Genomic DNA, 23,269 nt, shown 5'->3' with positions numbered 1-23,269 from the left:
GAGACGTCAAAAACATAACACAGCCCAAGTTATGGTGAGTACAGTTTTTCTGGTGAGACCACCCAGAAATAGAAAGGGAAAATTGCACAGCTGAATTAGAACGGAGTGATGGGTACTTCTCCCTTCAGAACTTCCATCTGAAGAGGCAACAAACCTCTCTTCCCTGAGCAGGGGAAAGCAATGGTCCCATCTGTGCAGCTGGGAACATGAACTGCAGGCAGAAAGGAGGCACAAAGTCTTCTCTTAGAAGTAACTTCTGACAAATTAAGATGGGACTCTTCAGCGTTGCAGACTTGAGAGCAGTCAACCCTGTGATCTTCAGTAAGAGCCCAAGAAGCACCAAAGTAACATTAAGTAACTACCATTTTAGCCAAGTCAAAATACTACTAGGTATTTATAACCCCTATACCAGACGCACATATGTATGATATTCACTTACCCTTTTTACCTTTGATTTTTCTTCTCTTATTCTTTCTTTCTAGACTAGGGATTTCAGGAGAAGATCCCTCCTGCAAGTAAAATCATTTATTAACAAAAGTTACAAGAGCAATTTTGCCTAAATCAAAAAGTCAACCATCCACTGTCTTTTCAACCATTACCTGTACCCACGAAGAAGAATACACAATTAATTTTGCACATTCTTGTATAACTCATCCTTCCCTCTGCCCTTAAAAGAGGGACAGCAGCAAAGTGAGTGCCATGTTTTCATCTCAGCTAGAAATACTAAATAAGCTGACAGCCTTCTACTTACTCAGATATTTAAGACCAAACTTGGGTCAAATTTTCTGCTCTACGGTTTTAGTTGAAAGTCTAGAGGATAAATCAGTGAGGAATTAAAATTATCACTGTCTGCATATAACAAACCCATTTTGAGGATTTTGATCAGAAACACTTTTTTTTCCCTTTGGGTAAGTCCAAGACAGGACAATGAAATAAATTCAGATTTAAGGATATCATTTTAAGTACATAATTTTGTAGAAAGGGTTGTCTTTCCTTGCTTGACCATAAAACCAGGAACATTCTAAGGAAAACAAATTTCTACTACAGCCTAGCTTCCATTTAAAGTTTTGAAACACCAAGATTGTTGCTACAACATCAAGTACTTCCACAGAAATATTTTAATAGCTCTCGTTTCCCAGCACAGCACGCCAGTTACCAAATCAAAATTAAAGGACATTTGCCATTCCTACTAATTAAAAAAGATTAAGCAGAAGTCTTGCATGACTATGAAATGGAAAATAGAAATGGAAAAGATTCTTAAAGAAAATTAAGTCAAACAAGCAAATTAGTTTGAGGCTATCAATGTACAAGACAATCAAATGGAGAAAGTCCTCCTTGCAGAGATGATTCCAAGGTCAAGTGACCATTGACAGGGGAAAAAAAACATTTTTAGCACACCAAAGCTGAACAAAATTGCACACTTACTCCAGTTGCTCTTCGCTTCTTTCCAATTCCTTGGCCGTCATTCTGCTCAGTACCAGATGTGCAGCTACTGTCTGTAGCTGCATCTATGTTATTAGACACTGCAAGAAGTGAAGCATTATTTGAAGCTGGACGATTTTCTTCTGAGATTTCTAGTACATTTTGTTTTTCAAGAAGAGGCGTTCTCTTCTCTGGGCTCTCCTGGTCTTGTTTTGTGAGGCCTGTGACCTCAGAGGTGGCCTGTAGGCTGTGTCTCCTTCCACTAGTCTCAGTTCTTTCAGATATAAATGGTGATAAAGGAAGAGAAGATGTCTCCCGTTTCATATCAGCCTCAATATCAGCGCTTGCCTCATACCCAGATGTTATGTGATGTGAGTGGCTGGCTGCAATTATTTGCCTTTGCCCACTTTCTTTTATTTTGGCTTGTTCACTGAAGAAGCTATAAGCAGAAGGATTTCTGTCTGCAATGACACTGCTTTCAGAAAAGCTACGTTTTCTGGCTGAGCCAGGCACTGCTAAGGAAATCCCTTCCCACTGGAATCCTTCTAGAGTAGACAGATCAGATTCTTCACCGAGTTCTAGACCCTCTTGCTCATTTTGAACAAGAGGCACCATTTCTATGCCAAACCTTTAACAAGATAAAAAGAAAAATAAATACACATGTAACAAGCCAGCTAAATCTAGAAACAAAGCCTCCCACTCCCCCAAATGCACGGTACTGCTTTAAGAGATCTGGCAACTCATTACACTGGTATTCTGTGCTTTCTGTCTCACCTGGCAATGGAGTATCTTTTGTGTATCAAAAAGTTAGATTTAGTGGCTAAGAACCAACAGCATGATTTCCAAGTCAGAAATCATGTTGTTATAATTATTCCAAACCAAGTTTTGAATAAGCAAATATGACACCTTTTCAAGATGCTTCAAAAACTTCAGGTTTAAAGAAAGTTTCAAAAGTGAAGTATTACATAATTGCTTCCTCTAAACATGAAACCAAACTGTGTATCAGATTAAAAGATTAACAAATGAAAAGAGAGCATTTATTCTGCCTGCAGCAATGCAAGCATTTCTCATAGTCCTGAATAAATGAAGAAATAAGCAACTGTCACAGCATTATTCACAACCTGATTGCATTTTTACATTCTTCCACTTACTAGAACTTGAAAAGCAAATACATTGCTAGTGTCCGTATTCAGATATTAAGCAACAATTATGAACTGATCAAAATTTTTCTGAGCAGCAGACTACTATCACTTATCTATGGATAGACATCCACAGCAGCAAGCAATCATAAAAACTCTAAGTTATTTGTATATGCAAAAGATCATGGTATAGCAAGCTTCATTCTGAAGCCTTAGTTTTAGGATTCTGGAATTCATTTCAGATTTGGAGAAAAACAACCCTCCCCCCTCAACACACACACAGAGAGGCATGGTTAGATCTGAAAGCTACCAACCTTGGTAAACCTTTGCCAAGTTCCTGTTTCTTCTTGGTTACCTGCTGGATGACTTGATCCCAGTTTACATTTCGCCGGGAAGCACTAAGAATCTGCCTGAGGGTGGGTTTAAGCCCTGACTCCTTCTCAATCTCACTTCTCCGATGGCCGCTCACATTCCGAATGCGCCGTGCATTATTGAGATTGGGCTCTGGAAGATGTGTCCCGGCTTTGCTCTTCAGACTAATATGTCGTGTCAGGTCTCTTTGCAGAGAGGCAGGGAGGCCAAGTTTGCTTAAATCAGGAAGAAGGAGGCCTAGTGACTGGCTTCCTCCTTTTTGCAGCTCATGCTCTGAAGGATTTTCAAAACCTTCCATTTCAAAGTGATCATGTGACTTGACACGCTCTTCATCCCCTTCTCCATCCTGTGAGGAGGTTTTCAAATCCACATGCAAATGGTCCTGACCATTTGACAGAGAAACTGTGGATTCCATCTGAAACGTAGAATCTTTTAGATCAGCAGAAGCAATACTTGAAGCAGCCAGCTTTTCATCATCTTCCTTTTCAGAGGTGGCAGGTTTACCTTCTGGAGTGTCACAAGGTAAACAAGAACTAACAGAAGAACCCAACTTTTCAGCTCTTGCTTCTGACTTCTCACTTCCCATTAAATCATCATCACTCACATCTTCTAATGAATCTAGTCTGAACTCATTCTTTGGTGATGCTTTCCCAGTTTCTTCCCTATTCTGGTCACCTGTATCCTTGCAAGAGCTTAGGGGAGCATTTTGCAAGGAATGGCTGGACTGAACATCTTTGGGGGTTTGTTCTGCTTCACTTAAGTTATTAACAGGCTCTCCAAGATTGCTACCAAGCACATCTTTGCTGCCTTTTAAGTTACCAGCACAAGCACCATGCAGCTTTGATGAATAAGAGGAGAAACTGTTTGTTTCCAAGTTCAGTGCATTCAAATGATTCTGCTCTTCGCCATTAGTTGAGGATAACAGAAGCTTGACATTTTTTAAGAGACTGTTTGTGTCTTGCTTTGGGGAAGATAATTTTTTATCTGTGATATTCAGAAGAGGGGATTTCAGTGATGGCATCCTATTACTTCTGCCATCATCTTTGTCAGGCTTTTCACCACTGGAACAGTCTTTCATTACCTTGCAAGAATCAAGGTGATCTGAGGTTACATTAGAAGGGGAAGATGCTTCCCGTTTTTTAAGTTTTGAAAGGCTAACATTGGCTTCACAAGTTTTTCCTTTCACTGATGAATCAGTAAGAGGTATAAATACAGAATCCATTTTATCTGAAGTTTTAGAAACATTATCTTCACACCGTGGTTGCTGCTCTGCAGCTTTCTGGGATGGGTAGGGAGTCCAGCGATATGTTTTATCTCTGGAAGGACTGCCACTTTTTCCACTGGCTCTTAAAGTTTTGCTTTCTGGTTGCTTCAACGTACCAAAATCCAACGCCCCCTCAGAAGGAAGATTATCACTAGTAAAATCAAGCAAGTCACTCTTATTTTTTCGATCTTTTCTGTATGGCAGAACATCAGTGTCTTTCTCCTGCCGCTGCCTTGCATATCTTTCCTTATTATATTTAATTGGCTCTACCGAATATGTATCTCCTGAGCTTCCAAAATTCCAGCCATTTGTACCATGAGGACTAGATTTCCAGTTTCCTCCATAACTCTTGGAATTCCAGCTAGAAAAATGACCTGTTCCTTCTGAGTGCCAAGTAGAATTTCTCTCCCTGGCACTGTGATGCCAATTTGATGTTCCTCCTCCTCCCCGTCCACTTGAATGCCAACCATTTCCAGAATTCCCATAGTTATGCCGATTTGAAGAGCTTCCTAAAACATTTTGGTGCCACACAGAGCGTCCCCTTGGGCCACCTGAATGTCTGTTTATATTAAGGTTCCTCTGAGAGTGTGAAAATTTGCCTTGTCTAGGACTAATATAATCATCCTTTTCCCACTTCCAGTCCCTTTGTGATGCATTATGATGATGCCACGATGACTGATCATAAGCTTCTCTTTCTTTATAAGTAGCTCTTTCTTCTCGCCTTCTCTGTGATCTCCTATCATCACATTCTAATTCTTGGTTTGCACAGCTTGATTCAGCTTGCCTACAAAACAATTGAGAATAACCTAAATTCTGATGCCATTCCACTGAAATCCAACAGTGCACAATCCTCATGCATTTTATTTTTTTTTTACCCAGAAAAAGAAACAGATAGCTTTTTTAGCTGCTTTACCGTTCAGGCTTCTGTAGTGTCTGACCTTCAAAACTAATGTTGTACCTTTATTTAAATACGATATTTCAAAATTGCTCTTACAAGAACAACTGATTTGGTGCAGGGACAGTTTAACAGACTAATTCTTAAATATTTCTGTTTAACTCAGAAGATAATATTCCTTTCTATTTACTAGTTATTGGACTAATAAGAAACAAATGAAAAATAAGCTTTTCTGTTGTATAATCTTTGTAATTTCAGTAATCTTGACAGATGAAAAATTCAATAGTAGTGAGATGATTATTTTTTCTGAAGACTATTCTGTTGGTGTTAGATGGCATAACTAAATTGAACTGATATAAAATAGAAGGAAAGTTAGGCTGAGAAAAGCAGTTATTCTACTCACTGGAGAAAAAAACCTGAGATCATACCTCAGTTTATAAAACTTAAGTTCAAAAACAGATATAAAATGTCCACAGAAGTTGTACCTCAGATACAAATATATTTTCTCTTGTTCTAACCAACAGACTGGAACAGTCCACAGCATGCAATGCTGAGTCTGTATGAGCCTCCCAGAAGCACTATCTACTGCCCTTTGGATAGTACTTGTGCTTGGCAACTTCCCATGAACACGTGGTAAATTATCACATGTACGTTTAAAGATAAATGCTACCAACAGCTATTCCCAGGGTAAGCAGTCTAAACATTCTAAGTATTTATTCTACCAAGTGACAAGTTTTTATTAGAACTTTTTCTAAAAACCTGATTACAGAAATGCTTCTTCCTGACATCACAGGAATACATTCATTCCAGATCCCTGGACAAGCAAGACAGGAAACTTTCACACTACTGCTCAAAAACAATTGATTTGAGTAAATGGAAAATTCATATTGTACCACCCTTTAAGTTTTCAACACATTCCAGTTTTGCTAAAAGATGCACAAATAATTACTCTCTAACAGGAAATGGTCTACTGCATAAGATGAAGTGAGCTCTAAGACAAGAATTCAAAGAAACAATGTCTAAGTGATACCGTAAGTTCTAGGAGCTGACTCAACTAGATTATGATCTAATGGAAACAATTTTGCTGTATTAGTAACTTAATCCATGTACTTTCTTTTTTTCGCCCTCCAAACCAGCATCCAGCAGAGAGAGATTTTCTAAGATTTTAGTTGCTTCAGAATAGCACTGTACTGACAGCATTACTCCTTTACCATAAAAACCAGGAAAAGTGACATTATTGCTACCTACATTGACCAATATGAAAACATGACCATCGTGCAGTACAGGGACACCCTTGTATGACAGAATGGTGTCAAAACCAAATAATCTCCACAGATTTATGCACTTGGAGATGCTAACTGAAACTTCTAGCCATGACAAGCAAGAGCTTCTTTCAAAAATCGTATGCCCCTTTAATACCATCACCATGCCATAAATTTATTCAAACAATATATTCCCAACTGGAACATCATATTGGCAATGCACACTTGCAGAGCCACATGGAAGATAAAAGGCAATACTTATTACTCTCTGCAGCCTTCTATTTCATAGTGAGCCATTAGAATTATGTTTAGCTAATGGTAAGCAGTAAGATAAAACAGGTAAGAAATTTCATTCAAGGATTATGGGATTTCAGTGTGACACTGACAGAACAATCCAATTCCTTTTAAAAATAGATTAAAAGTTTTATAACAAAGCACGCTCAGCAACAGCTTCTAAAAGGTCAGGTTCCTATAGACACCCCCCCACCCCAAACAATATTAGCACTACTGTCACATTTATTAAGCCTTTCAGTTAAATAGTATCAAATATTAAAACAAAAACATTAGGGCTCTCAGAACACAAGATTCCACACCGGGGACTGTTTTTAGCCATAATGGAAAATAGCTGCACTTCCTTACTAGTAGCAGATCAACAGAACATGAACATTCAGCAGAATGACATTTACACATTGAAACTACAATAGCCACATAGGTCTCTTGGATTGTTCTCATAACAAGTACACTGGCTACAGGCAGTTTACATTTCATGAGCATCTAAGCCTTAGGAGCGTATCCTAACTGTGTTAAAAGCAATTTTGTGACCTAAGAGAAGAAAGGAAAACTCACCGGTTCCGTTCCTTCCTTTGCTTGATTAGTTGAATGAGTTCTTTGTCAAGGTATTCTTCTTCTGCCTCTTCTTTCTCTTCCTCTTTTCTGTCATGGGCATGAACATTGTCTTTGTGCAGCTGGCTGGAGATGTGCTTGGCATATGCTGACAAACCCACCAGTGTCACCCTGCACACCCGGCATTCATGGTTGCTGTCCCTAGGAAGAGAGGCAGAGGGTGGACTTTCAACTCTGCCAACAGGCATGGCAGGTACCTCTGTTCTTACTTTGTTTCCTCTGAATGTGCTTGAGTTGAAGGCGACTAGGTTTTGCTCAGTATATTTAAGTTACTTGAATTCTCTGGCTTTTTTTTTTTTCAAGGTCTAGTTTTTTGATGGTCAGTTTTTAAAAGATTTTTTTCCAACAATCAAGAGGTAATAGACTTGGTAATAAAGCTGCGTTAACTGGGAGAAGGAGTTCTTCTTGAGTTGTTGTACTCAAAATCTTTTCAGAGGAAACATAGTGAGCGAGGAGGCAGAGTGGAAGGCTTCCAGAGCTAGCAGGAGCTGCTCTGAAGCCCATCCATGGTGCCAGCTGCACTGGGGAAGCCTGGTGACAGCTTCTACATTTAATCCTTGCCTTGAGCCTTCCCCCAGTGAAATTTAGAAAAGGGAGGAGGCAGTATATGGATACAGCCAATCCTGATACAACATAACCTAAACTGGGACAGCTGAGACTGCTGCCTGGAATCCAAAGACTTCACAGTGCAGCGAGTAATGGGAGAGTGTCTTCAGTTCAATGTACTTTATTTGGTTCAAGTGTGCATGAGGTCTGCTTTCTACTTTAGAGAACTTATCTTAAAAAATACAGAAATTATTTCAGCTGGAGGAAGTTGACAGCTGTGTCAGACAAATGGCTTTACTCGTGTTTCAGTGAATACTGGATTAAGGTTACAACATTTTTTTACTTTTTTTTTTTTTTTAATAAAAGAAATTCAGATTTCTAAAAATACCTTACTTGTTCTCCTGACAAATCTTTTCAATACTCCACTGTTAAGGAAATACGTTGTTAATAATAAACCTAAACAAGGAAAATATGTTCACCAGTTCAAAAAAGTCAGAAAAATACTTAGTGAGAGTATAGTCCACTGCAAATAATTCAGTGGGACCAAGTTATGACTCACTGCCTGCCTCCACAACGCTTTCTTCAATTCTGCCATTTAATTCATAAAAGCAGATCTGCATATCCCCATGGTGCACTTGTGACTGAAGTGTTGTAATAGTAGCATTGTAATACCACCACACAGTTCATAACTGGAGTCAAAAAAATGGGATCCATAAAGGAAAAAGACAAACATGAAACCTTGGTTTTTTAGAGAAAAGTTAAAAATAAAATGAGAAAAAGATCAAAAGATGCACCTTCACTCAAGATACTAAGGCAATATCCTTACTGGAGTGGTTAATGGAGTGTCAGCAGCTATGTTTTATTTATCCTGGAAATCTGTGGTTTTCCTACTAACATAGTTGAGATATTTAACCAATGCAGTCATTCAGGCACAGCTAGAGAGCGTTTTATTTTAGACAGATTAATTCATAAAAATTATAGTTTTTACATTTAATTATTTTGTATGTTGCAGCCTAATTTCAGATGAAACACTTGGATAAATTTCATTTACAAAGCCAGTAACTTACAAATTTAGTCTGTATTTTCCAGAGAGGGGTGTACTTCATTTTGCACACTTCACACTCACTAATAAATATTCAAAGCCCAGATACTATATATTGTACTTTGGTTATCTTTATTGGGTTAATGAGATAGCCCGAATACAACCAGTAAATTTTACTAATGCCATCGGAAGAATCCTCTCCACACTCATAAATGGCACAGCTATGCATTGCTACTAAAATTTTTAACTTAGGTCATCACACAAGGCAAACTGCAAATAGAAAGTTGTCTTCCTGTTGAAAAAGGTGTTCTTTTTATATAACGTTCCACTTCAATCATAAGGACATTTCAACAGGAAATGCACCTCAGTGGTACTAATTGTGTTTTAGAGAACAATCCAAATCTTTCACAAGACCCATGTTTCAATTCTTTCATAAAACTTTCATCATCCTCATTTATAGACTAACTAAATAAATGCAAAGTTTTACTTACTTTGGACAAAGCCAGTGAGTTAGCAGCTGGCCTAAGGACAAAGAACTTGTTTCTATCACTTCTAACTTGTGAGTTACTAATTACAAAGCTGTGCCTCTTGTACCAACTGACAGTCTGGAAAGAGAAGACTCAAGTGGGTAGTGACTAGACTTCTCCATCCTGCTCTTAATCTATATGAACCTAAATTAAAATCAACACTATTTTTTCTATATGAGCAACTGCTTTAATTGAAGATGAATTGGCTAGGAGTTCAGTTAGTTATACTTAAGAGAATTTAGATTTCCTTTGGTTCTTTCCTTCCCCTATCCCCATTTGTATCAGCCAGAACTGAACATACTCCACGACATACGTTGATCATGCCTACGCATTTCCCTACCACACAGGAACACCACACAATCTTAGTTGTTCAACAAGAAGGCCAAAAGCAGTTTGAAATAAACATGACAAAAGTTTTCTCTGTATGAAAACATCCAAGAGCTTTATTACTGGATGCATACTTCAAATGGCAGATTCAATGTTCCTCATACAAGCGCATTATTTCACTTCCAATTAAAAAAAACACAAAAAAACTAAACCCAAAACACTAAAGCTTTGTACTTGACATCCAATTATCCTTATATATCACATTGCATAAGACTTCAAGAAGAGAAGAGCCTTAAAATGTTTCAGAAAATTACTCTAGCTCTTGAGATTACTAAGTTAACTTTAAAAGGAGAAAAGTGTGAGCCAATGCATGCATTTCCTTTACTTCTTCCCTACAGGAAGTCTAAAAAATTACTGCAGGTAGGATGTTAAATTTGAAGGTAGTAATACTTCGAGTAGTATGATACTACACACTTTAATGGTATTATCCTGTTACACAACTAAACCACACTCATGAGGCTGTTGTTTGTGCTTCACATTTTCTACTTGGAGTACCTTTTGCTTTACAAGGCTGTAAGACTCCTAAAAGACTTCTACTAAACTTAAATGGGAAGAAGGAGAGGCGTGGGGTAAGAGAATAAGGTTGCTGCTGCAGAGTGAAAAATGAAGTTCATTATTCATTTTGAGAACAAATACCTTCCATGCATTCTTCTGAAAGAAGTAGTAAAGACAGTTACCTTAGTAATAGAAAATGTAATGATGATGAAAAATGTAATTTAATTTCAGTCTTATGGAAATGGAAAACCAAGAATTGTCAGATCACTTGCAAGCCACTGCAGACACAATATATAACTTCTAGAAATTACTGTTACCTTCAAGAGTCATTAACTAACTAAGATGCCAAAATACATGACATTTTAAGCTGATCTCAGAATCATTGTCAGAAGAAAGTCCAGAACAGAAATGCTCTACAAGTTAGTTGACCAGAAGCCCTAAGTCAGCTTCTAGTGCAGAGGACATTCTGGTTTCTGAGCTACCCCTTCCCAGCTGCTCAGTAACAGAACAAATCCTTTTCACACTCAACAGGACAGATATCAAATAGCACGATGTGCTTGATCCCAGGCACATTTTCAGAATGTTCTTAGCTCCCAAGACCCAGCTGTATGGGGCACAGCAGAGAACACAAAATTATCTGGGGTTTTTTGGTTTTCTTTTCTTTTTAAGTAAGTATCTGAATTCAGAACAAAAGAAACCCAAGAAACATAGGGCTGAGCAAGGGATAGCAATGGCAGGAGAAAAGAAAGAAAAAAAAGAGGGTGTGGAATTTTTACGCCCTCTATTGTTACTACAAAGCGGTTTTTGGGGTTTTTGGGGGGTTTTTTTTGTTTTTTTTAATGAAACAGCTTCCAAAAAGCTGCTTTCATACATTTTCTCAATGTGACACAAGAACAACTTTGTTAATCTGGACAACTTGAAGATTTTCTGAATCCCACTAAAACAAATTTAATTTCAAGACGGAAAGATTATTTAATTTTCTTTCCGATATATTTTAACATTTTGATAGTCCACACAACCCCTGCCTAAAGACAGGCTGGTGATGGAGATTCTGAAGATGGAAGTTCTTTTCCCAGTTTACAGCACTTCCCAGTGCTGTGAAGCTCCAGACAATTTAATCAAATATTAAATGGAAGTAGAAATTAGACAACAGAGGTTATTTACTGACAGTCAATATGCACTTCAAGGTAAGCAGTATCTTTTTACTTACTGTCCTGCAATAAGGGTTATTTTTTTATTTTAGAGAGAGAATTTGAAATGCTAGTGGATATAAGTGGGCATACACATATGCTACAGATTTTCTGGAAGTCTTAACCTAAAAACATTTTAAGGTGCTGATTTAGAGAAACTACAGCAACACTTAGCAATTATACACAACAGTAGTATAAAATACTATACAGCTGGCTCCAACAAATGTCTTCATCTGTGGCATGTATGTAATATAATCTTGTACTCCAAACGTGGACGCTGTTCTGCAGCTCTATGTATGCTTTTCACATAAGAAGTTACTGAAGAGAAATAACTTTCTAACTTCCTCTACTTTAGAAACATTATAAAACAAAACAGTTTAAGAGTTTTACTAGAATTCAACCTGGCACAACTTAAATACATTGGCATTAGTATCTATCACAGTACAGATCAGAGTTTTAATTTCACTCAGCCTTTCTTTAATAGTTAACTCCTTAAAAAAAGGGACTTGAGCCCTAACAGCTGCTCTCACCTTACACAAAACAACAGAATAAAAGCTACATGAATGAAAAGCTAGCATGCAAACACAAGTAGTCTACAGATTTTCTGCCCTGGATACAAGATGGATGTCCTGACAAAATGGATCTCCCACACCTCTAAGAGTTGAAAGAAGATCACTTTAGTCCTTTAAAAGATGTTTAAAAGAGATTTGCCACTTCCACATAAAATTTGTGCTGCAAAATGATTAAAAATTAGTTTGTAGATCATATACATAAGTGCAGACTATCTGATCCCTCTGGCTACCTCAACCTCAAACCCCATATACCTGAAAGCACTTTTAAGTGCACTCTGGTTACAACCTGATTCCATATTATCAGGATGATATTTGAACACCCCTTAACTCCCTCCTCCTGCTTCCAAAGGTTGCAAATAAAACCAAGGAAATCAGAAGGAAATCACCATCCACGATGGTTAGGTCCCTTAACCAAACAACTGGACCAGGGTGGCAGAGGACAAGGCAGCCACAAGTAGATGCAGACTTTACATCCAAGATAGCAGTCTTCTCAAAGTGGCTTAAAAGATCAACAATTGTTTCTACATCACTGAAAACTTCTAAAAAAAATTTTAAAAAGGAAAATACCAGTGGTCATAATTCTGTCAAAAGCAGAATTCTAGTGCTTCCAAGAAACCAAGCATGAAAATGCCAAGACTTAAAAAACATGTTTTTTAATTTTATTTCACTGCAGTCCAAGAAATACAGGAGAGCTTTCTTCCACATCGTTTGCCTCAAGTTTTTGACATTAAGAGAACATGTTCATTGCCAGCTTTATCACAAGGCATGCAACTAAGTGATGCATAAAAATAAATTGTGCAATTCAGCTTATATGGGAAATAGGACATGAGTTCTTCCAGAGAGTGACATATAAAATGCATAGAGAGGAATGATGCAAGATTGTTCTCATTCATACCTTCCCTTCAGGTTTTCAAGTTCTCTGTGATGAAGCATGCTTCTCATGTGTTCTTCCATCTCCTTCAACATGGGGAAAAAAGTAAAATTGGTCAAAACAAAACAAAATCGTGTATCATATGTGAAAAGCTCACTTTGGAGAACTCTCCTGCCTTGCAGGAAGGTGTACTCTACTCCTGTAGGGCTACAGCAGTTGCCATTCCCGCTTCTATGACCATGAAAGTACAAGCAGTCACACTCTCAGGAAGTCATATAATGTTACCTTTCCTGAGGAAGGACACACAGGAGTCATTAGAATTCAACAGAAGGGGGGCAGAATTCCAGGAGAAAGACAAACAGGAGTGCATGTAGCAAAGCTTATTACACTGATTTTTGACAAATTACTATTGATCATCATTTTTATTAAAAGTCTCATTGAGACTACTCTCCAGAATCACAGCACTTAAAACAGTTTTCCTGTGCAATCTGAGCAGACTCTCTGTATTTGTATTATGATACAGCTGTAATTTCATCATCACGCACTATTTTACTGTGCTAGATGCGCTTCAGAAACTGAGATGTACATAACATACCAGTTTGTTGTTTACAGCACCCTTGATCTGCAGTGCTGTTATAATTAATTGCTATTGAAAGAGAGCTGCTGGAAGAGAAAGCATGTTTGTAATTCAGTGAAAGGAAGCATTTCAGAAGATTTAACTTTCTCTGTGTTTAAGCCAAAGTGTTTGGAATTCTTCAAAGAACAGATACTAATCACTATCCTCTTTAGTCCTTGAAATCCCATCTGCAAAGGGAAAGAAACATCTTCAGGGTTGGACAGTTGTGTGAATTAATACATTGGCATTTGCAAGGTACCCATGTGGGTAAGCAATATATGAAGGTCCATTAAAAAACAGTCCGTTTCAATGCAGGCTTTGCATGATATGCAGTACACAGAAGGTACACACCAAATTGACACAGTAATGAAAACACATGCTGGGCTGCATAATTCCACATTGTCCTTCCATACAGAAACACAGACCTCCCAAAAGGAATTTTAAAAATTGTGTATTACAGTATACTTAACATACCATAATTTATAGCTAAATAAGTTTGAGCGCTTTTCACTTTAGTATCTTTATACAATATGAAAAACTCAGACCTCAATATTTTTAACATTCAGAATCAAGCATACTGCACAGGTCATTTCAAGAAAGATACTCTAAAGCACATGCAAATATATTATTTGATTTGTGATAGACCTAGATCAATATATTCCTGGTAGACGGAAAAACCCTCACACTTTGCACAATTTTAAAATTGAAGTATTACACACATTTCTTATTAGTATCTTCCTGTTGGTATCTACCAACAGCTGTAAAGCATTAATTATTTACCTTTTTTGAGCTGTACACAATGTGACATAATATGCATTTTCGTTCTCGAACCATGCTTATTACTCTGGAAAGATCTTATCCCATACCTGCAAATAAAAATAATTTTAAAAGAACCAACATTCAGGATTACTTTTTTTTTTTATTGATCTTTTTTAGTAAGGAAGTAAAAATAAGTTACTATTCATGAAAACACTTGTGCTGAGTTTCTTTAAGTTTCTTGTGCATGGTCAATATTCTTCAAAAAAGGTAAGGTAGTTTTGAATAGTCATCTAAAACAGCTATAATAAAAAGTAGCTTTCCCTTTCTTTCATTTTGCTCCTTGTCCTCCAAGACATGGCACTCATTCTACAAGCAAACAGAGATCTGTAGGAATCCTCTCAGCTACTCAAATCAGATTAACAGAACACTTTTCAACTAGGATGATGAGTGGAAGTTAAGGAACTAGGGACACCAAGCAGGGCAAACTCAGATCTTTATTTTGGTACACAGGGCAGCTCAAGGAAGATATTTAAGGACCTAGGAAAATGAAACGAAGGCTATTCATGACATCAAAGACCGTTAGTCTTCAAGGTTTATCAGTCCATTTATTCACCATAAAATAAAACCTAAAGTGATTTAAATTCAGTATTTTTCTCATTAACCTCCCTAAGAACTAGACATATGCATGTACTGAAACACTCAATTTAGACAGCATCTTGAGATACATTCTCTAACACCATGCTCTACATGGCACCTTATGTATTTGAACCATTAATAAAAGCTATTGATTTTCATTAATTAGTCCCAAGAGTACAATATTATTCAAAACTTTGCACCAGAAAATTAAACTTTTTAACACTGATCTACTTAAGACTTGTATATATATGCAAATGAAAGCACCAGCAGGTCAAATTAAATGCCATATGTATTTTATCATAATGTTTAATTCATAAGGAGAGCAATCAAATTAGAGAGGTACGTAACAGTCTAGGTTATAATACAAAGACAGACATGTCTGCATAAGGAACAGGGTATAATCTTTGCCCTTTCTTTTAAGAGAAAGACACTAAAATGCAGAATGATCAAGCATTATAGTAATTTTTTATTGACTTCGCAGAGGCAGTTCCTCACCCTAAAGTGGAAAGAAATGTATCTTTTTACTACTAGGCATTTTTAGATCTCCACACAGAAAGACAAATCCTTCCAAGCTTTGCTATCTGACTTTAGTCAACTTCAGAGCTAACTTAGCTAATATCATCAAACTTAACCTACAAGAGCCCTTCAACAGCTCATCTCCACAGCTTACCCTACAAAGTTAATTCTAATTATTTACCATCAACCTTCTCTACCAGGGGCATCAAACCCTCTGACTAGAAGCTGTGAACAAAGGGCAAGAACTGGGTTTTTACGAAATCCAGGTTACCTAGAATTAAAGCAGCTCTGACATTCAGTGGTACTGTCCAACCGTAAACAAACAAAAATAAGCAAGTAAAACCACACCCACTCTCATTCCAAAATGTCCTTCTTTGATAAATAACTCTTTTCCTCCAGATTTGCATGTCCATTTACAGTTATGTATGCACCAGCATCTGTCCAGCTTAAAGGGGAAGGAACTGAGAGTTGCAATAGCCCTTTCACCTTTAGACAACAGAGAAAGCAGTTTCCTCCCTATAAAAATCCACATCATCATACCAACACAAACACACTTAAAACACAACAGGAGATTCAATCATCTTTTTCTGTTCCCTAACCAGCATTTCTAGGGTGCCATTCTTGATCTCACCGAAATACCTGATAGTGTTTAAATATGCATTCTCTAGCTTCATCACATGGGCACCTGATGTACTCGAATCATTAGTAAGAGCTATTTATTTTGACAAATCACCCCCAAGAAAGGTACAAGATCATTCAGAACTTTGTACCAGCCTAAGTCATAGAGAGTATGCATATAAATTCATATGATATCAGTGATGTGCATGCAAAAGCACCTGCTTTCATGGAAGGTCAGAACACAGAAATACCAAGTTTTGGAACAAATTACTTTGAAACCACATATAAAGAGTATAACTTGTTTTTAAATATATTTCAACTGAGACAGCAGTTAAGGAAAGTTTAAGCTAATATAAGTAGAGACAGAAAATGAGATATTTCAGCCTCATGGTTTTCCAGTAGGTTATTAGGTGAGTCTAGGAACACATCATCAACATACTGTTTATACACAATCTGTGCAGCTGCAACAAATATAAAAGAATTATTCATGATTATAGACAAGTGACAAAGGTTTGGATGCCTACCCAATATAGGAAAGCTGTTTTAATGCTATTAATATGAAGTTACACCTGAAAAGCAAGGGCGCTAATCATTGCACCAATTTCAGATACTTCCTCTTGCATTAAAATATTCTGTACTCCCCCAACATTCTTCACCAGCTCTACTTTGTAGTTTAGTGGAGTAATACCCTACATGTGCTCAGGCTCGTGTTCAAGATTACTAAAGTATTTACAGAATTAATTCAGCACAAGGGTGAAACTGCAGCATGGGACTTAAATCAGGAAAAGCAGCCCAGTGAAGTATGGTGACTTGCTGACACCAGTTAGCACGTAACATTAAAAAGCTTTCACAAATAGAGCTAACATTACACCTGTTTTGGCTAATTAAAACATATAGTAACTACACATGATTACAGGAAGAGTTTTAGGCTAACTGCCCAATCAACTGGGCATTACTTATGACAGTACTAAAAATACTAATGGACTTCAAATGCTATTGGATGTCACTATGAAAAGTGAAACTTTCACCTCAGCAGAGAGAAGCCCTTAGAGGCAAGGACTCAGCTGTAAAGAGATTCAGTAGATGCTACAGGGACTGGGAGAAGACAGACCCACGTTCTATTTCGAGATCACCTCTTGGCTTACTGTCTACATAGAGATAAACCACTTCCCTTCATCCTTAGCTTTCTCCCAAATTCTGCTATAAAACCCATGGCTCACTTTAATGAAGTACTTCAATTTCACTGTAAAAGAACTTTCATGAAGTACTTTGAAAAACATTATAAATTCAAGATATTCTCTCACTCACTATGCAACAGTGACAAGAAGCAGACAGCTTTTGAGCCATGTAGCCAGTGATGGCATTTCATCTCATCATACACTGTCTGTTCAATCACAAAACTTTCATACCGAGAAACTTCAGAAACAGAGCTTTCTCCACATAAATGCAGGCATATTTGAATTCCTAACAAAAGAAAAAAATCCCATACTTTAAACACCAAACAACCTTCAAGCTTTTATCAGATTTAACAGTTTGTGCTTCTGAAATCACCAACTGGCTGCATAGCATAGGAAATTACTTATGGAACTTTAATAGGAAAATGAGCTACTCTAAAAAATGAGCAAACTGCAAGCAAAGATAAGGTTTTGCCAAAAAGACCCCACCACCATATAGAAGAGAAACACGTCAACAGCAAAATGTAAAGCCTTCAAAACAAATGAGATAATACGGCAACTTTCTATTTTGAGAGAATATAACTATTCAGTGGGTGATTTTTTATTTGTTTGTTTTAAAGGGAAGGGATGCATTTTACAACTGTGTGGTGTAAATGCAACTTGCCCAAATCCTGCACCTGCCCAGAGCTTGGAAACACCACACAGTTTTAATTAACTTAAGCAAGTCTGCTACGGAGATTTTTGGAGAATACTTCTCACAAGTAAAAATAGTCTACAAAGAAAATAAGGCATTAGACTACTTCCTGCTACAACATCCATTTGTCCACAGTTATTCAACCTTACCGGATAACATACATTAAAAATGTACGTCAAGGTTAAATCTGCTACAGATCAGTGGCTGAACACTGACTATATAAAGCCACAAGTGCCATGGATTGGGGCGGGCAGCCCGGCATTCCAGCTGCCTAGAAATCCTCAGGAGGCCTCAGAGAGATCAGCAGCGCTGGCCTGTCTAAAGGCCTGCCTAAATGCTGCATGTCCCTACAGATAGGGGTGGAAACTCTACCCTTGACAAGAACGGGAGTCTAGAAGTTCACTGTGGCAGAATGCTCTGCAGCAACATGCTCCTCAGCTCCTCACAGGGATGTTGCTCCTCCTGCTTTAGCGACTTCTCTCCTGCAGCAACGCATTGCACATGTCCTAGTTGAGCTGTAGAACAGTAATACAGCTGCCACAGACATGAGAAAGGACAGGAGAGCAGAGAGGAAAGAAGCAACTCACCACAAAGTGCATTCATGAAATCTTTAGTTGTCTGATGGGAGGAAGTGGTGGACACAAAGTCACTTTGACTTGGACAGAAGCCTCTTGCTCAGAAGAATTAGGAAGGGAATTGTATTTAGGCCCTGGGAAACACTTAACCACTGCTAGGCTAGACCATATGTAGTTTGATGATCAGCACAATTTATTTTGCTAATCTGCCAAGAAGCCTGGTCTTTTCACAGGAAAACCTGGAGAACCCCACATAGGCCTTTGAAAGCTGTATCCAACCACCTATTTTGATAAACAAATGCTACAAAGCAGTTAACGATTGCTAATCTAACTAAATAATGATTTATTAAAGCCTAGTAATAGAGAGAGATTTTCTTAAGGAAAAATTTTATGACTATAAAACCACTTCCCTGTATTACACACTGCTCCAAACATCAAAGCCCTGTACCGCTGTTGAGAATGTTGTACAAAACAAGTAATTCATCATAGCAAGACAAAGACCTATGCTCAAATTTCATCACCTCCAGCAGAATTTTTGTGGAATAAAGTACCAATATTCAAAGACTCTCTCTCCTTCCCAGATTCATTGCCCTTGAGGCATCTGAAATCACTACGCATCCCCTTACAAGACCATAACTTTTACCAATTACCTTAACATTACTTCTGGGCATATGTGGGAGGCACTTTAACCTTCTATGATGCTGATCTTTGCAACCTAACCAGATCAACAGACAGGAATTTAAGGACTTCCTAAAGTTAAGTCATGGCTAACAGCATTATTCTCATCTAGCACACTATCATGCACTGTACAAACTACTTTGTAGTCACAGGTGGATTTTTTTTTAACATGGCTAAGGAGATAACTATATTGCAGCCCAGTAGTTAAAATACTTGTACCAGAAGCAAGACTTTTAAGGTAAATTCCTCCCTGCTTTCCAAGATTTAACTTCATCCCCATGACAGACTGAGGGTACTCTAAACCCCTCAGCACTGAAGCAGCAACAATGCACAGCAAATGTTATAACTGGGCAGCTGAGTGCTCAACTGTTTTGACATTGAGCCAGCAGGAGAGAAGAGTTATTTCACAGATCAAAGTTCTTTAAGTTCCTGTTAAAAGCAATAAAGTTGACTCCACTAACTAGCCTAGAAGACATCTAACAGAAACTGTTTGCATGCTATCCCACGAGTACGGCTGGCTTTTTACAATATACAGGGAAGGTATACTGGAGATAAGGAGACTGCAGAGAAATACCTTAAACAGACCAGCACAGGCACAGGAACACCTGGCATAAACACAGAGTTTTCACTGATGTCTATTTTTATTTCAAGTAAATCTAAGAATGGAGTACAGACCAGAAGAATATATACACCCTAAGTCACAATCAAACTGCATCTTTCTAATTCACTACATATAAGCAATGCTAATAATTTCCTAATATCCAAACTAAGTTTTCCTTGCTGTAAACTGAGATGACAATTCCTCCTTAGTGAAAGTAAATTACTTACTGCTCTTACTTATGATAGCTTTTTACGCACTGGAAGATTCAGGGATATCCGCTGTCCTAATTGGAACGGAGAGCTCTTCAGCATCATGGCTGTATGCTGTCATTTATGACACTTAAAATCCATACACCTGGAAAGCTTCTGTTTTCCCCTACACTGCCTGTTCATTTTTAGACATATGCAAACTCTTTTTCTTCAGATGTTTTCCTCAAACACCACATTTCCTGAGCCTACTAAAATTGCCATTCCTCTTTCCAAATTGCCCACAACACTAAATGGAACATCCAAAACTGGACATAGTATTCCAACTAAGACCCCTATGAGCACCCTTTGGAGAAGGGAATTGTCTTTGTACCCCTACTACCATTAGAGCCTCCAATATAATTGATAATGATTGAGACAAAGTCTTATTAAGAAGCAACATAGTGATCCACAAGATGTGGGACAAATAACCTAACCAATTTAGATTTTTCTGTGACTTGCAAAAGAATTCACACTTATTCTTAGAACCTTGTTTTCAACAAACAGACCCTCATAAGAATAACAGAAATACCCACCACTTAATTTTACACATATTTCTGTAACATTTAGCTGTATCTTTTTTCTCCTTCCTAGGGTATTTAAGCTCATAATACCCTTCACAGGTATGCATACTATGTCTCTTTCACCAATTAGAAGTTAAGACCAGGGACTCAGAAGCCAAATCAAAACGGACTACTTTATACATCCCATCTATTGCATTCCACAGAAGCAGGTACCTGGCCTTCGCAAAATGACTCAGACTCCCTAAGAAAGATCTACATAGACACAAGAGAGCGTATAGGAGAGCATCCAGTCAGTCATTGAGCTTTTTCTATTCATACAGTCACTACAGAGTATGAAGAACCACTGGAGAGTGAGTTGAGGCACTCAAACCAAGGTAGTCAGGTCACTCTTCAGCATATGGAGCTTTGGTGCCAAGTAAGTTCAAGTTAAGGATCCCAAACATTAGCACAGCAGTCATTAACAACCAGGCAATAGAAATACAAGGGTCTGCCTGAATTCCTACATCTCTGTAGCACAGTTTGTCCCAGGACTGAATATTAGCGGCTCCGACAACATGGGATCAAAATGTAAAATGATCTAGGACTAGATGAGAAAAATCTCTTATACTACAAATATGAAAAATATTTTTATAAAAACAAAGAAGTCATTGTAATGCATAGTATCCTCTTATTTTCCTATAACCGGCTTGAGTCAGATAATGTCTCAAATCTTATGACACCATCTGGTGGCAGAGTCCACAGAAGATGATTAACAGATGTTTAAAAATTTGATTCTGATGAAATTTAAATTTGATTCCCGATGTCTTATGAATTTTGTCTTTATGAGATAAAGTGGAAAAATTCAATGGAAAAATACCTTAATTTTACGTAGATGAGGTTCTCTACAAGTCTTAGTATCTCTTACACAATTTTAATACGTATTTATAGGACAGTGATTGCTGTTATTCTTTGTACTGGATATCACAGTCCTGCATAAATTAGATGCATTTAGCTGACATCTCTTCAAATGTGTGACATTTTTGGACATATAGACTAGAAGTTACCCAAAGTTTGGTCACAGCGACCAAATTGACTCAGTGTGTTTGCTTGTTCCAAATTGAAAACGCTAGAATACAGCACCTATTTAACAAATTTTACCTACAAAAATCAGTGGAACGTACGTGGTGGTGCAAATGCGGTTGCCTTGTACTGCCAGTTCAGTTGAACTCAAGCAAGTACTTAAAAAAAAAAAAAAGTAATACAGTTGCCTTTAATAGAAAGGACTTCAGAATAGGAATCTATTTTCCAAGGTAAGAAGTTACAAAGCCACATTGCACTGGCCCTTAGAACCTACAATATTCATTCCAAATATTGCAGTGCTAATGGGGAGATACTTTCAAACTTCAGCAAAACTATTAACAAAATTTTTGGAAGGCTTAAGTGGTTTTTTTTAGGCTAGGATCTATCAGTTCAGCAAAACAGTCAATTACTTTAACACAGTAATTGAGGTTAACTGTAAGAAATAGCAAATAACAAAAGAACAGAAATAACCAGCAGAGATATAGGAAAAGCAGCCCCAGGAACTCATGCTGAAAACAAAGTCCATCAAACCTCAATCCTCTTCTCTCTCAGGTCACACCTCAGAACTCACCTGTTCTACAAAGCTCTTTAAAGCTGCACTTCAGAAGGTAAAAAGGAAAATTTCCTCCTTGTATGAGACTATTGTTATCAAACCACTATCACTAAAATATATTGAAGTATAAACTTTAATCATCAATGCCATTTCTATCCAATGTTCATGAACTTTTCCAAGTTAAAGTTCATAAGCACCCCTGAACAGTTCTTAATATGTTTGCACATGAACTACGCTGCTTGCAGCGATGAACGATTACTTTTAAATACCTCACGTTTCATTGTACTATTAAGACACGTTTCACACTATCAGTCCCACTCCCTTCAGGTTACCAGACATTTATCATCACATTCATAGCTGCTTTCACTACGACACAGTTTTTTAGCTGTATGTTATGAGGAAGTTAACTAAGCAACCCTGTATCCAAAGCCACACTTCAACCCTGGAAAGGCTTCCAGCAGGTATGAAGAGACAGCACGACAGCTACACATCTGCAACAGAGAACCTGCTCTAACAAAGCTTGTATTTAACAGCACAACAAAGTTCAGGGATCACCGCAGCAATAAGGGATGCTCACAACGCAAAGCAACACGTATGCCCGCCCCAAGGCAAGGTGCCCGCTGCAGCCCCTCCAGGCCGGGCCAGGCCTGCCCCGCTCCCCTCCCTAGGCCGCCCCCTCCGTCAGAGCCAGAACCGGAGCCGGAGCCACCCCCCATCACCCCCGCTGCCGCCACAGAGCTCCCACAGCCCTCTGCTCCCCCTAACCCCGGTACTCACACATCACACCCCTCACCAGCCCAGCGGCCCGGAAACCCATCCCCCTGCCGGGACCGACCAGGCCCGGCCGCCGCCTGCCCCGGGGCCCGCCGCCCTCACAGCACCAGCGCCGGGCCGACCCCACAGAGACCCGCGGCGCACGGCGGGGCGGGGCAACCGCCCGGCACAGCCAATGCGCCGGCAGGAAGGCGGCCGCGCTGCGCGCCGGAAGGTGCGCCTGCGCCTCCGCGGTGCCTGCCGGGAAACGTAGTCCTCGCGGCCGGACACCTGGGCAGGGGCGAAATTCATCGCGAGGGCAGCGGCGCTTGCTGGCAGTTGGGGGCATTTACCTGCGGATAACGATAATAAACGTTATT

At 38.5% G+C, this 23,269-nt stretch overlaps 1 protein-coding gene across 3 annotated transcripts in view; it reads right to left on the bottom strand.

The window, feature by feature from the left end:
- Positions 1 to 23,001, bottom strand: part of ZNF106 (zinc finger protein 106) — a 39,607-nt gene extending 16,606 nt beyond the window's left edge. For all 3 annotated transcript variants that reach the window (XM_010580039.1, XM_010580040.1, XM_010580042.1), the window contains exons 1-7: positions 22,914 to 23,001; positions 14,284 to 14,369; positions 12,912 to 12,973; positions 7,201 to 7,398; positions 2,876 to 4,981; positions 1,426 to 2,050; positions 440 to 509 (exon numbers count right to left, since the gene is read on the bottom strand). In XM_010580039.1, coding sequence (XP_010578341.1) covers positions 440 to 509; positions 1,426 to 2,050; positions 2,876 to 4,981; positions 7,201 to 7,398; positions 12,912 to 12,973; positions 14,284 to 14,337 — 3,115 coding nt within the window. In that variant the 5' untranslated portion in view covers positions 14,338 to 14,369; positions 22,914 to 23,001. The remainder of the gene's footprint in view (positions 1 to 439; positions 510 to 1,425; positions 2,051 to 2,875; positions 4,982 to 7,200; positions 7,399 to 12,911; positions 12,974 to 14,283; positions 14,370 to 22,913) is intronic.
- Positions 23,002 to 23,269: the final 268 nt, after the last annotated feature.

This window comes from Haliaeetus leucocephalus, unplaced genomic scaffold, assembly GCF_000737465.1.
Source record: "Haliaeetus leucocephalus isolate CR32 unplaced genomic scaffold, Haliaeetus_leucocephalus-4.0 Scaffold696, whole genome shotgun sequence".
NCBI classification, from domain to species: domain Eukaryota; kingdom Metazoa; phylum Chordata; class Aves; order Accipitriformes; family Accipitridae; genus Haliaeetus; species Haliaeetus leucocephalus.
The sequence above is the reverse complement of the archived record's forward strand: the minus strand, read 5'-3'. Positions and strand labels throughout refer to the sequence as shown.